This window comes from Miniopterus schreibersii, assembly GCF_964146895.1.
Source record: "Miniopterus schreibersii genome assembly, chromosome: 18".
Taxonomy (NCBI): Eukaryota; Metazoa; Chordata; class Mammalia; order Chiroptera; family Miniopteridae; genus Miniopterus; species Miniopterus schreibersii.
Window position 1 is genome coordinate 18973029 of NC_138121.1, and position 14609 is coordinate 18987637.

Here is a 14609-nt window from a genome sequence, read left to right on the forward strand (position 1 = left end):
GGGGTCTGATAAATTCCAGAGGAAACGTCTCCCCAGCAGTGTGCCACGGGGGTTGGTGGGAGCGACACCCCCACCCCCCACCCCTTTGCCCCACGTGCAGGCAGTAACGGGGATTGCTGCCTGCAGAGAATTTTAAAACAGTAATAAAACCAAGTCAGGAAATGAGAGTTGCTCAGGGTTTTATTGTCACCGTGCCCCAGCAGGTCTCCGCAACGGGCTGGTGATAAACCCTCCTCCCGGGGGACGCCCACCCCATCCCGCACCCCGCATGGTGAAGTCTGGCGAGTCAGCATCCGTAAGGAGCAACTACTCTCTGTTGGTTTCTTTTTAAATGTTTTTATTTTTCAAAATATACAATTTATTTACACCTGTATTTCACAACTGTAGTTTGTATATTTATTCCAAAATCTTTAAATAACTCCGCAGTAAACAGTACAAATCACAGGAGCGCTCACACTGCTTCTCTTCAGCCTTTATGCTCATCGAGTTTTTTTTAAAAGTTTCAAGTAGTAACGGTTTGTGGGTAAGAAGGGAACAGAAATAGGACAAAAGGTTTACATAAGCTCAACACATAGGATTAGAAAGGGCAATCTGAGCAGCTACTCGAGCGTTTATATAGTTTATAAATAAGACCCTCTTATGAGCAGTGAGGGTTTTGGTTATGAGGAAGAAGGGGCTGGAACCTCATCTGCTGGTGGGGGGGGGTAGGGAGCAAATGGGGAGGGAGATAAGGCACCGAATAAAGGCTTCATCTTGGCCTAAGGAGGCACTGGCTGGAAGGGTCCTGAGTGAGGGGGGCAGGGGCCCACCTGTGCCAGGTGGAGGTCAAGAATGGCTGGAAATGGGGTGGGGCTCCAACCCATAGAGAAGCCACGTTAGCCTCCCTCGGAGAAAAGCTTTGTGATTCTGGAGGCAGGGAAGAGATGGCTAGAGCAGCTGGTGGTTCCTAAAAAAAAGGGGGCCTGGGCTCCTGCCAGCCTTGAAGCCAATGCCAGCTAGCCTCAGCCCATCTGCACAAGCAGGTGAGGGCCAGGCATGTGTCTCAGCCTGAGGCATCTGGTGGTACAGCTGGCATTTGTGACCAGCAGTGGGCAGAGGCACTGCCCTGGGATCTGGGATGGTCTGCGGGAGGCATCATGCTATCTCTTCTTGTAAGAGCCCTCCACCCACCTCAGTGTTCTCCGCTCATCAGGAGAAAGTCAGAGCCAGGAAGCCGTCACCAGGAAAGGGAGGTGGGAAGACTAGGGCCAGGGGCCCCGCAGACCCCACTCTTTGCTGTGGGGTTGGCTCCCAGGGAGCCCGAGGTGCTAAGACACAGGCGGATCACACACCTGTCAGGAAGTCACAGGGGTCCGTTTCCTTCATTCCCCTTGGGGCTGATAACGTTGGCCAGATCCTAAAGCAGTCCTGTGGGCTAAGACTCTGGGAAGAGATGTTGGTGGAAAGGCCAGGATGCTGCAGGGAAGAGCTAGTCCCTGAGAGCCATTCGGCCACCAAGTGGATGTGGCCCTCCTCTGGTGGGTCAGGAGGGAAGTCTCAGGGCCAGTCTCAGTCTTTAGGGTCTCCCCAGCACCCTTCACCAAGCCCAATAGCTGGACAAAGCCCATCCTGCTTGGCCAAGCAAACCTTCTTTGCAGGGTCTGGATGGGGTAGGGGTGGGGCAGGGACCACAGTGGAGCTGGGAGTTGTCATTGGATCTTCGGGTGGGGTTCTTCCGGCATAAGAGTGTGGAAAACGTAATCCCAAAATTTAGTGCTGATGCCAAATCCTAGAGAGGGAGACGAATAGGGAGAAGGTGAGGCGCTGTCCGGAGGGGGGGGGGGGGGAGAAATCTTCTTGGAAAGGGAGCCGGGGTAGGGCCAATACTTGGGAAGATTTTAACATCTATTCCCGCTGGCCTTCCCAACTCTCAGGGCCATCGTGGCAGAAGTCAAGAGCAGGGTACCTGTGTTTCCAATTTCCCAAGGATACATTGGAATAAACCCAAATTCTTTATCTGGCAGGACTTCCTGGGAGAGCCTGGCCCCTGCCTGCCTCTTCCTTCTCTTCAAAGAGGCCAAGTTCGTTCCCGCTTCAAGGCTTTGCACCTGTTGCTCCTGAGATGCTCTTTCCCCCAGACATCAGGTGCTGGCTTCTCTTAATTTAGGTCTCAGCTCTAACGACATCTCTGCAGTGACATCTTCCTGGACCACTTTACCTAGCGCTCTGCCATCCAGCGTGGTAGCCGCTAGCCCACATGACTGTTAAGCACTGGAAATGTAGCTAGAGCTACAGAGGGACTAAACTTCTAATTTCATTTAATTTTAATTAACTTAAAATTCAATTAAAAAGTATATACTCAGTTCAGTTACTAGAAATCTTTCAAGTATATTCAGAGCAATTTGGGTATGTGAATCTACTTTTCCTTTTTTAAATATAAATTCTAAATGCATATTAAATATTTCCAATGAAAATTTAACACCTGAATTGAGATGTGCTGTAAGTGCCAAATATACACCGGATGTGGAATTCTTAATATAAGAAAAAGAATGTAAAATGTCTCATTAACGATATTTTACATTGATTATATGTTAACATGATAATATTTTGGTTATATTTGGCTTAATAAAATATGCTATTGCAATTAATTCCATCCATTTATTTTTACTGGCTAATGTGGCCACTAGAAAATTTAAAAATCAATCTGTGACTTGCATATTTTATTAGACAGAGCTGGACCCCTCCCCTGACATATATGGTCCCTCTAACATCATCTTGCTTTATTTTCTTTGTGGCACTTATCATTGTCTGAAATGATCTTTTACTATTGATTGATTTCCTTGTTTGTCTCTGCACAGTCCCCCACACCAGAGAGTAGGATGGGAGCCCCAGGCTTGCCTTCTGTCCGTGTATCCCCAATACCCAGAACAGTGCATGGCCCTTGGTAGGGGCTCAATGGAGGTACTGGCCGATCCTTACCTGACTTCTGATGTGCAAAGTGATGCTTGACGTGGTGGGCCTTCATGTTGTACAGGTAGGAGCCCTTGTGAGGCGAGCCGAAGTGCAAGTAGTAATGGGTCATGTCGTAGAGGACATAGCCCAGAAGGCCCCCTGCAAACACCGTGCCCCCCACCGCCTCGGGCAGGAGAAGCTGTAAGATTGTGTAGAAGAAGGCAATCACCAGAGAAGCTGGCGCAGGGGGGAAGACCAGGCGGGACTCATCGAAGGGTGCCTGTGGGTGGAGAGGCTCAGGTGTCAGAATGCAGCAGGGGGGTCTGCCTAAGTCACAGCAGAGACATTCCCCACCCCCACCCATCCCAGCATGGGGCAAAGCAGCCCAGATATCCCAGGGAGGGGGCAGCGACTTATCATGTGTAGGCTTGGCACTTTCAGTGGCTTTGGGGAGGGCAGGCCTCCATGCTAGAAAGCCCTAGAGAGACTGTCCTGTTCCCAGTTTCCAAGCCAGGATAGGGCCTGGAACACTGTGCAAGAACACAGGGGTGGGTGTGATGTGGGCAGGATGTTCAGGGTTTCAAGTCCTGCTTTATGCTCAAGAGGCCACTTTGGCTCTGGAATTCGTTAGGTGCTAGAGAGAAGCCCTAACTCCGGTGACCAGGTGGGGTACTTAGACCAGGACCTGCCATTGTCTGGGAAGGCAACACACCAGCAAACTGGTGTTATGCAGATTCACATGGTAGGATGATACTGGAAGTGTTAACATACCCCCCCACCCCGTCCTAACAGGGGCCCTTCTTTGTTCCAAGGGGGTATTTTCACATTAAACAACAAGAGAAATAGGCCTTAGGCTCTGGGGCTTTAAAAGCCAAAGGCAAAGAGGTAAGATTTTAGTGACTGCTTGCTGAGGATTCTGAGAAGAGACAGACCCTCTCTGGACTGGAAGAAAAGAGAGAAAACAGGCAGTAGTCATAGAGTCATATGCCGATGAGGGCTTCTCCCTGCTCAGACCACGAGCAACAGGACCAGTAGTATGCTGGAAAGCCAGCTCCTGCAGGGAGGGAGGGATATGCTGAGACAGGCTGAGAACAGCATAGTGTAGGAACAGTGGGATGCAGCTTCCTCTGGGCAGACCTGGCTTCTAGTCTCTGCCACTGGAACCGTCACATTCCCCTTGAAAAGCCCAAGGGTGATGGGTGGTTGAGAGCATAGACTCTGGGATCCACAGAATGAGGCACAAGATCCTGGTTATGACCTTGGGCGAGTTCCTTAGTTTCTTAATTTCCCCAAGCCCCAGTTTGCTGCTCTGTGGAATGGGAAGAACTACAGCACCACCTTCAGAAAGAAGCTCCACAAGGGCAGTGATTTTTGACTCTCCTTCAATGGTGTCTAGAACAGTGCCTGGCACAGAGGGAGGGCTCAGTGAGCATTTGTTGAATGAATGAATGAGTTGTTGTGAGGATTAAAGATGGCACATGAAAGGTACCTGCAGAGTGCCCGGTGTCAATAATTATGGCATACAGACACACATGCTCACCCTGTCCACGCCCGCTTCAGGTTAGGACCCAGTCCTTCCTCTGAGCAACATCAAATGCCCTGATTTCCTCTTGTTCCCAGCCTGACTCCCGTGAAGGTCGGCAGCTCCTGTGAGTCAGTCAGAGCTGCAAGGCCCTGGGTGGGAGCCCCCCCGCTCACCTTGTGGTGCTGGCCGTGCAGGACGAAGTGCAGCGTGATGAGGTAATAGCTGTTGCTGGGGGGCTTCATGTGGAACAGGAAGCGGTGGAGGAGGTACTCTGTTAGGCTCCAGAGGAGCATCCCCAGCACGAACAGGCCCGGGAACACGGACTTCGGCATGGCCACGGAGTACTCTGCAGGGTTGCAAGAGAGAGGCAAGGTCAGGGCGGATGGCCCAGTGGGCAGCAGTGCCTGGTGGCTCCAGACGTCCATCTTACTGCCCCATCACCTTGGGATCTGCTGCCCTCTGTCCAGCAGCTATGGGGCCGGGCCACACTGCTGGGGCTCTTGGGTCAAAAATGGGAAGGAGGTGGTGAGGACCTGTGCTGGGCTTGGAGGGGTGCTCTCAGGGAACAATGGGGTTGCTGGCCAGAGACCTGAGGTTTCCTTAGGGGGACTAAGAGGAGCAGTTATGGCCAGTAATGGACCTTTGCCGGGTGCTATGGTCTGAATGTGTCTCTTCAAAATTCTTATGTTGAAAGCTAACCCCCAAGGTGATGGTATTAAGAGATGGGGCCTTTGGGAGGTGATTACCTCAGGAGGGTAGAGCCCTCATGAATAGGATTAGTGCCCTTATAAGAGGGCCCATGGCCTAGCTGGGTGGCCCAGCTGGGTGAGCATCCACTGTGCATTGAAAGGCTGCCAGTGTGATTCCCAGGCAGGGCACATACCTGGGTTGTGGGTTCGATCCCTGGTCAGACCACGTATGGAAGGCAACCAACTGATGTTTCTCTCTCACATCAAGGTTTCTCTCTCTCTCCCTTCCTCTCTCTAAGCATGTCCTGGGTTGAGGATTATAAATAAATAAATAAGTAAGTAAGTAAATCCCACAGAGCTCCCTTTCCTTTACACCCATGTGAGGACACAAGAAGTCTGTGACTTGGAAGAGCACCCTTCCCTGACCAGACTGGCACTGATCTGAACTTCCAGCTTCTAGATCTGGGAGCAACAGATTTCTGTTGCCTTTAAATCACCCAGTCTTTGATGTTTTATGCTATAGCAGTCCAAATGGCTAAGACACCTGAGAAGGGTGAGCTTGCCTCAGTGGCATGGGGGAGAGGGAGGAACGATCCCAATTAAGACATTAAAGCTGGGCAGTCATTGATGAAAAATGTTAACAACCAAGGACTGGAAAACAGAAGGGACAGGAAAACACATGTAGAGAAATCTCAATGGACAAGACTTGAAATCATAGCATATCTGAGGAAGATTTGAAAAAAAAACAAAACTGAAGATGATTAGCCTGGAGACCAGAAGACTGGAGATGTAATTGTCATCAAGTGTGAGGTTCCCAACACCCAACACCCAACAGCCTGCAATTTCTCCCTCACATCAATGACAGCCTGCAGTCACTGGGGCTCTCGTTTCTTTTTCTTTTTTAATTTATAGTTCTTTTTATTATTTACTTATTTATAATCCTTACCCGAGCATATTTTTTCCATTGCTTTTTCAGAGAGAGTGGAAGGAGGAGAGAGAGAGAGAGAGAAACATTACTGTGAGAAAGACACATTGATTGATTGCCTCCTGCATGCCCCCAGCCCCCAGGGGATCAAGCCTACAACTGAGGTGTGTGCCCTTGGTCAGAATCGAACCTGGGACCCTTCAGTCCGCAGGCTGACCTGCTCAGCCTCCCCTTGCCTTGCTCGGAGGCTCTTATTTTCTCTGCCTTGCCTGACAAGCTGGGAGGTGAGGGAGGCCTGTGGAGATATATCTCTCATGCCACCATTGCTAGCATCATGGCCACAGGCTCTTCACTGGACCTTTATTAAACAGCACATCTTGGCTCTCTGCAGAGGCCTGCACTTCTGACCAAGCCCTCAGATCACCCTCCCTGCCACGCAGAAGGGCCCCCTCCTATAGGTCAAGTCTCCTCTTGCTCCCTCACCCCAGCATCATCCCTGTTGGAACATCCGCTGGGAGCTGGTACAGAGTGGCATCTCTAGAGGAATCCTGCAGAGGGACCTGGGCCAAAGCTCCGGCAGCCCCTTCCCCCACCGGCCGCCAGCCCTGGCAGCACTGCCACTGTTGCTGATTGTTAGAGGAGCGCCGGGTGGACAGTGGGCGATTCAGTGAGCAGGCCTTCTGAGCAACAAGCCCTGTGCTGTGCCTGAGCTATTCAGCGTGGGCCGAAAAGGGTAACCTTGGCTTGCAGGGCATGCATGTTAACCCTTGGTGACCTGGAGCAGTTCTGGGCTCTGGGGAACTTCCCGCAGCTTGTTCACCAACCCCCAACCCCACCACATCCTGGGCCAGGTGTGTGGAGGGGGACACAGAGGCTCCCATCACTGTGGCTGTGGTCCCTCTCATCTAAACCATTCAGGTCCTCACCTTGCCACTCCCAGGACAGGTGGGCAGGAGAGAAGCCTCAGAGTGTGGGGAGAAGGAGCCTGTATCTGGCAGAGAGGAGGCGCTCCAAAGGTTCAGAGCAGGAACATTATGTGATCGGGAAAGGAAAGCCCACCTGAGCTACCCCAGCACCCCTCTCCTGCCTGTCCCCTGACCTGGCCTCCATCTGAGCCACCTGTCATGGGTCAGTGCCTCCTGAGGCAGACTGTGCTAGGACAAACAGACCACCTGGGCAGACAGTATGTACCTGGAGGCCCAAGCTAGGCAGTGAACTTTGGAGGCAGGCTGACAGAAGTGGCTGCACCCAAACTCACAGCTGTCCTGAGACTCAGCCCCATAGGCTCTTCGGAAGCTGCCCCATGTCAGCCCTTCTCTCTATCCCCTGATCCTTGAAACTGGGAGGCACTTGGCATCTACATCCCAGCCACATGACCCTGAATTGCTTGCTTGACTTCTCTGAGGCTCCATTTCCTCATCTTGAAAAGGGCATTAGGATAGCACCTTTTCTGTGGGGCTGTTGGGAGAGTTAACTGAGATGGTCCCTGGAAGGCATCAGGCTTGGCACAAGGTAAGTGCTCAGTAGAGGTTAGTGGGGTTGTTTCTCCGAGTCAGGGGTTCTGCTACCTGGACCTTTACCCAGGAGACACTGCAGGACACTCCCAGATCTTTCTCTTCCAGGTTCTAATTTTGCCGTGTTCATGGACCATTCTGAATCTAGCTCTCAGCTGTACCACCTGGTGAATGATTTCATTTAGTTTCTTGACAATCCCAGATCATGCCTTTTCTAGTAGTAGAGTCAGTGATAAGCCTCTTTCTTTATTGTTATGTCTCCTAACAAAATGGTTTCATTTAGTTTCTGCTAATATGTTGCTCCCCCCTTCTTCTTTGTAATCTATTTAGGGTTGGGGTTGGGGTTGAGGGAGTCTGACTATATTTTTCTTTGGAAGACTATTTCTACAAATAGGTCTCATTTAAAAAGTTTGTGATATGATTTTGGGTTCTGTTCTCTCACTGTCAGAAAGAACATCAAGGTCTCCCACCTCCAGGAGCCATGGGAGCGAATCAGGAAGGAACCAATATTACCTGTGGTAAAGGAAGCGAAGAGTCGGACGTTGCCCTGGGCGAGGGTTCGGTAGTAGGACCAGCTGAGGTACAGCATCAGGGGCAGCCAGATGATGGGGACGCTGTACCTGCAGGAGGGCCACCAGGGTGAGAGATATACATGCCCAGGGGCTCAACGGGGTCCAGTTTCCCCAGGCATACATCTTGACTGGAGGGGGGATGACATGATACCAAAGCATGTGCAGAAAGTATATGGAGACCTTGGATCAAAGGGACACTGCTGGGGGTGGGGTGGGAAGGGGAAAACAAAAGAAAGGTCATGAGTCTATCTGCCCGGGTCTCTGAGATGAGTTATTGGCAGAAAAGAACTGTGTCCCTGTGGCTAGTCTGTGCAGCTGAATAGATGCTGACCTCTTGTGGCAAAGGAGCTAATTGCAGGCAAAATTGTTCCCATGGACATTAGAGGCTGGAAACCCTTCATAGGAATCTGGAATAGAATAGGGGTGGCATTCAGAGTGGTTTCTGGCTATATGTTGGGGTGTCACTCACTCAATGAACAAACCATGCATAGGAATGGATTATACCTATGGCATGTTCTACTGTCCCCAAGAGTTTATAGTATATAGCTCTGGGCTGGGGGATGGGGGCAGCCAAATGCCCCTTCCCCTATTGTATCTGACTGATACCATCAGGAGAGAGGGACAGCCCACCATGGGCTCAGCGTGGGGCTCACCAGACAGTCTTGGTGAGGGCCTCGATGAAGTCTGAGTAGAAGAGGCGGATGGGCCTGCTCACTGGCTGGTGGACCCACTCATCATACTTCTCTCCCAAGTGGCCTACCTGCCACAGTAGGGGCTTCTGCCAGTCTACCAGGTCCTGCAAAAGACAAATTCAGTGGACACTTGATATTCACACCTGCACACATTCATTCTTCTATCTCCTAGTTATAGTATCCCAGTCACCATCCTCTACCTCATGTGGTCTGTGTGGGGCTACCTACCCTATCACTTCAGTGATTCAGGACTGATCAAGCTGCTCATCTCAACTCCTGGACACAGAAATGGGATCCAGGACAGGCTCATAACCTAAGCTGGTGCAATAAGCCATCAGACACCCTCTCTTCCTCCTGGAGTTGCTAAGTTGGCGGGGCATGACCCTGGAGTTGCTAGCAGAGCCTGCCTGAGAACTCAGTCAATACAGAGGGTGGCCAATCACTGAATCCAGGTGATGACACCTGAGCACCCAGATTCAGCCATGCCTGAAGCTTGAAGTCATGTCCAGGACTCTTTAAGTACAGGAGCCAATACATTCTGTACTAGGAATGAAATAGGTCCTTTCTCCTCTATCATACGCTTTCTCCTTGGTGTTGGTCTGGGCAATGCATTCACTCATCCATTTAAATAGCCATTCATTCAAAAATGTGCTTCATATTTCATATATCCATTTCTGTACTAGACAATGGGAAGAATAAACAGGAATGTGAGAGGTCATCTTTGATCCACATAGCTTAGTGCTTAATCAGAGTTCAGTCTCTGAAGTCAGGCCTGGGTACAAATCCTGGCTCTATCACTTACTGTGTGACCTTGGGCAGATTACTTGATATCTCTGAGCCTCAGTTTCTCCAGCTATGAAATGGAAGTAATAATGATGGTACCAGCATAAAGTGGTCAGCAAGATGAGGCATGCGAGGAGAGACAGTTTAGTATGGATACAGGCACGCTGAGATTGGAAGGCAGAATGACTGCTACAAATGCCTGGGTCCAGGGTAGAAGAAAAGGGCTTTGCAGAGAACTTGGGGTTTGGGTTGGAGCTCACACAACATGGAGGACTTGGTAAGGGGGAGAGGGAAAAGTGGGGGAGGGAATGTAGGCAGAGATGTGGAGTTGACAATGATTGTGGCCCCTTTAGTACCTTGACATTGATCTGTGAGGCAGAGGATTTTAGATGACAGAATACCCCACACCAGGCCCAGGAGCTGCTACTTCACCCTCCAGGCCAGTTGTCTCCAAGGTGGGGATGTGTGCACACACCAGGGCTACTCACAGGTTGATCCTCAGAGGCATGGAGAGAATATTAGAGACTCTATTTGATATAGTTATATCATTTTTAAACTGTATTTCAATATTTTCACATGCACATAATACAGTAGTACATGCAAATAATTTATAAATAATTAAAATGGAAATATAATGGAAATATAATGTGCTCTAAATGTTTTACTTATGGGGGTGTAAGATTGAAAAGTTTGGAAGCCGCAGCTCTAGGCAATGGAAAACCCTTAAAGATTTCTGATGAGTCAATGTACTGAAGAAGAGTAATCTGGACCAAAATCAGTAAATCAAAACCAGTAAAGGACAATGACGTTGTAGTGAGGGACCACCTTCAAAGCCTGGCTCTGCCATTTATCAGCCGTGGGATGCTAGGCAAGTGCCTTTACCTCTCGGAGCGCCTCAGTTCTCTCATCTATAGAGCTGATGTGCCACCACCCATAAGAGAGAGGGCAAGATGTGTCTGGTGTTTGGCGCATAGTGGATGCCAATAAATCTCCAATACAAGGGAGTTAGGTAGCTACTGCTGGTGAGAAGGGAGGTAGTATCAGGAAAGAAAAGGAGAGGAGAAAGAGATATACATGGAGGAAGAGCACTCAAGCCTGGGAGAGAGTCAACAGTGATTTTGAAACCTGCCTTCCTGCATCCATGGCTGGAATCTCATCTTGCACAGGCCTCCCCACCAAAGCTGGCTCAGTCCCAGCAGGTCTCCCAGCTCTGCTGGAGGCAAAGCTAACACAGCCATCACAGCCTTGGAGCAAGGACAGAGCAGTCCTGGGTAAACAGGGCCCACTGAGCAGTCTCCCTGTGCCTGCAACCAGGGAAAAAGGTCCAAAGATGGTTGTGATTTCCTGTTATGCGAACTTGACAGTCCCCAGGTGCTGGCTGTCTTCCTGCTTCCCAGACTGGAAGATGACTCTGGTCAGCCTGGAAGCATCCCATTCAGCTAAATATCCAATTAAATAAGGCAATCATCCAAACCCCATTTAGTTGTTTGACTTCCTCCAGTCCCCACCTCTCCTTGACTTTTCCCCTTGGGTCTAGCAGGAAATGGATTCACTGGGTGCATGCGCTCTCATTCCTTCCATTCCTCTGCCTGAGGTCTCTCCACACACACACACACACACACACACACACACACACACACACACACACACAGCACCACCACCAGGGGGGAAAAAAAAACTGGAGGAACCAGCTATTGCCCTGTGTTTACACCTTATCTTACACAGTCTACAGAGCCCCACCTCAAAAGAAGCTAGGCCAGGGTCATGGTAAGAGCTTTAGGCTTTGCCCCAATTGCAACACCATTGAGAGCCAACACTCACAGAGCATTTGTTACATGCAGGCATGGTTCCAAACATGTAATCATCTGAACTTCACCATGCCCCTAATGAGCCAAGTACTATTATTAGTGTCATCTTGCAGATGGGGAAATTGAAGCAGAGTAACTTGCCCAAGGTTACCCAGTTATGTCTTTTTGATAAATTGGCCCTTTTGGCATTGGGAAATAGCCATCTTGGTCCCTGGTAATACTACTTGTGCTGAATCTTAATAAAGCCACACCAGGCTTCCTTATGCTTGGCATTTGCATGGTCTATCTTTTCCCATCTTTTACTTTCAAACGGTGTACATCTTTACATTTAAAGTGCATCTCTTGTAGACAGCACATAGTTGGTCTTGCTTTTTTTTTTTTTAATCTAGTCAATCTCTGCCTTTTAGTTGAAGTGTTTAGTCCATTTTTATTTAATGTTGCAGTAGTCCCATCATCTTGCTATTTGTTTTCTGTTTGTCTCTTTATTTTTCCTTTTTGGCCTTGTTTGTATTAATTATGTATTTCAAAAATATTCTATATTATCTCTTCTATTTTGTTCACTGTGCCCTTTTGTCCCCCCACCCCAGTTGTTACTCTAAGGATGATAATATGCATCCTTAACGTATCACTATCTTCCTCAAATGAAAACCCTGGTTTTCATATGTTCTACTTTTGCATGTTACACATGACATTCTATGCCTGCTTTTCATTTGTATACTTCAAATTAACTCCCTTAGACAATGAATGTTTACAGCTATAGCACAGGGGTGTCACCCCAAGCAACAGGCTGGTCCCCAAAACGCACATGCAAGTCCAGGGAGAGTTTGGCTACAGCACCTAGTGCCAACTGTGTGTATTCCCTCCCCCTCCCCTCCCTCCTCCCCCACCCAGCTCTGCCCCTGCCCCAATGGGAAAGGGGGGGCCTTGGGCTCTCCGGGCTATGCGAGGAATGCAGCTCCAGCAGGGCCAGGCAGGGGGAAAGGGCAGCCTGCTGCCTGCTGCCCAGAGGGTGGGTGGAAGGGCATGCATACTGCCAGGCTGGGGAGGGGGCCTTCTTTGCTCTCCCCTTTCCCCACTTCCCAGGTCTCCCTCCTCCTGGGCAGCACAGGAACCAGGTGGCACAGAACTCTTTCCAGGGGCAGCCCCAGCTCAGGAGCAGAAACTGGGTATCTGCTTCTCTCCAGAAGGGCAAATGTAGGGAGAGGGGGCAGCTACTTTGTGCCAGCAGCTCCTCCCACAACCACATTCGCAAGCCATGGCAATTGTTTAAAGAAATGTCCACCCAGACCACAGAGCTCACAGCTCTGGGGCAGCTTTCTGAGCCAGGAAGACTGTGATGGGCTTCCAACCAGTGGGGGTTGGTAGGGAGGAGAGTGAGGATAAGGCTCGATAGGAATCTCAGAACATGTTGTTCTTGCATCCTGGTCACAGTCCCTGAGCTCAGACCTCACGTCCATTATCCTTTTTTGAGAACTAGGGCCTGCAATGGCCTCATTTTACAGATGAGGAGACTGAGATCTGACGCTCAGCTGTAGATGCTAGAGGTGGGACCTGCACCTCAGTCCATCTTAACCCAAGGCCAGCAGGCCTATCTGCTGGTTCAGGGCCCTATGGCTGTGAGTCTGTCAGCACAGAGGCTGTGAGGGACCCAGCAGGGGTGTTTAGTGTGGGGGTCTATGAGGGGCTCTTGGTGGCCTTGCGGGGTGGCTCCTCTAACTGGGAGCTCCTATCCTACACTCAAGTCCACAGAGGCACTTCTGGACCACCTGCCTCCTTCCTGTACCCAGGTGATGGGGTAGCTGGGGAGGTGGCCTCAGGCTCCCCCTGAGAGGATTCAGGGAGATGAGAGTGGCCGGGAGCAGGGGGAAAAGGGGTCAAAGCCTGGGAACAGAGGGAGGATTGCCATGCACCTTGCAGAACGCCAGTGTGCTTGGGACAGAAGAACAGCAAAGGAGCTCTGTTGTTGTCCCGCTCCCCCCAGCCTGCCCCCCATCCTAAAGCGAAGCCGATGGGTCTTCCACTGGTAGCTCGCTTTCTGATACCCCTTTGTACGCTATGCCGGACCCTCCTGACAACCCCACACCGTACCAGGTGGGATTAACTTCCTCCCTCTTGCTGAGGGGGAAAGAGAACATAGCTGCCTATGGTCGCCCAGCGGTTCTCCCAACTTGAGCCTGCCTATCCACTGTGCTGGCAGGACTCAGAGGGCCGCGCCCAGCCACCTACTTGGTTTCTCCCTGAGGAAGAGGAAGGTGGGGTGGGTATTTTCTGAGTACTCCTGAGTTCTTCAGAAGAGGGGCCAGGGTCTCTGGGCAAGGGGGCAAGCAGAGAGAAACTCGAGACCCTGGCCCAGCAAGGACAGTCTTGGGGAGGTGCCTGTGGATCCCTCTGGACAGCCAGACCCTCCAGGCCCCTACTCTGGGGCAGGTGAAAGGGAGATAGGAGGCCCAAGGGGACACAACAGGATGTGAGTGGAGGTGCAGAAAGCTGGAAGGTGAGCCAGGGCTGCACCCACAGGGTTGAGGTTGGCCTCCCCAGTGGTGGGCTGGCCAAGAGGGCCTTTGTTCAGATCCAAGGGCTATTTTCCTGAGAAGTGACTTAACTGAGGGTTCCAAAAGGTTAAACCCATGTGACCAACATCAACATCTGGCCAGCCCTAGTGACCCTCAGAGCAGCCCAATGCTAAGGAGTGTGTGTGTGTGTGTGTGTGTGTGTGTGTAGGTGGCAAGGGGGCTTTGAAAGCTCGCAGCTGCATTTGCTTTGTGATACACCTGGCTGGATAATCCTACCTGTCTCTTAAGGGAAGAGACTGGCCTCCACCCAGTGGAGCTAGAGCGGGTTCTGCTGGGGTCTGGCTCAGCCTGAGGGGCAGGATGGGAATAAGGCTGAGCAATGCTTTGGAGACACCTCCCTCCCGGGACCTGCTCAGCTTCCTCCCTCCCTTACACCATGGCCTCTCCCAGTCACAGGACTCAAGGGTGGGGGGGTTCCAGGAGCATGGAGGGGTGCCCGGCAGGGGAGGGAGCTCAGTGGTAAGCGCTGGCTGCGCTAAGGGGACCAGCAGAGTGACTCTGGGCAAGAGACTAAACTCTTCTTCTTCCTCTTTGCTAAATCAGGATCTGATAATCTTATATCTGTGTGTAGTGGCAAGATTAAATTAGATAATTGGA

The 14609-nt window shown here is 50.7% G+C and overlaps 1 protein-coding gene across 1 annotated transcript in view; it reads right to left on the minus strand.

The window, feature by feature from the left end:
- Positions 1–345: 345 nt before the first annotated feature.
- Positions 346–14609, minus strand: part of FA2H (fatty acid 2-hydroxylase) — a 40167-nt gene continuing 25903 nt past the window's right edge. Inside the window, exons 3-7 of the mRNA XM_081118806.1 lie at positions 8810–8952; positions 8098–8204; positions 4630–4802; positions 2959–3211; positions 346–1768 (exon numbers count right to left, since the gene is read on the minus strand). Of these exons, the coding sequence (XP_080974932.1) occupies positions 1689–1768; positions 2959–3211; positions 4630–4802; positions 8098–8204; positions 8810–8952 (756 nt within the window). The 3' untranslated portion in view covers positions 346–1688. The remainder of the gene's footprint in view (positions 1769–2958; positions 3212–4629; positions 4803–8097; positions 8205–8809; positions 8953–14609) is intronic.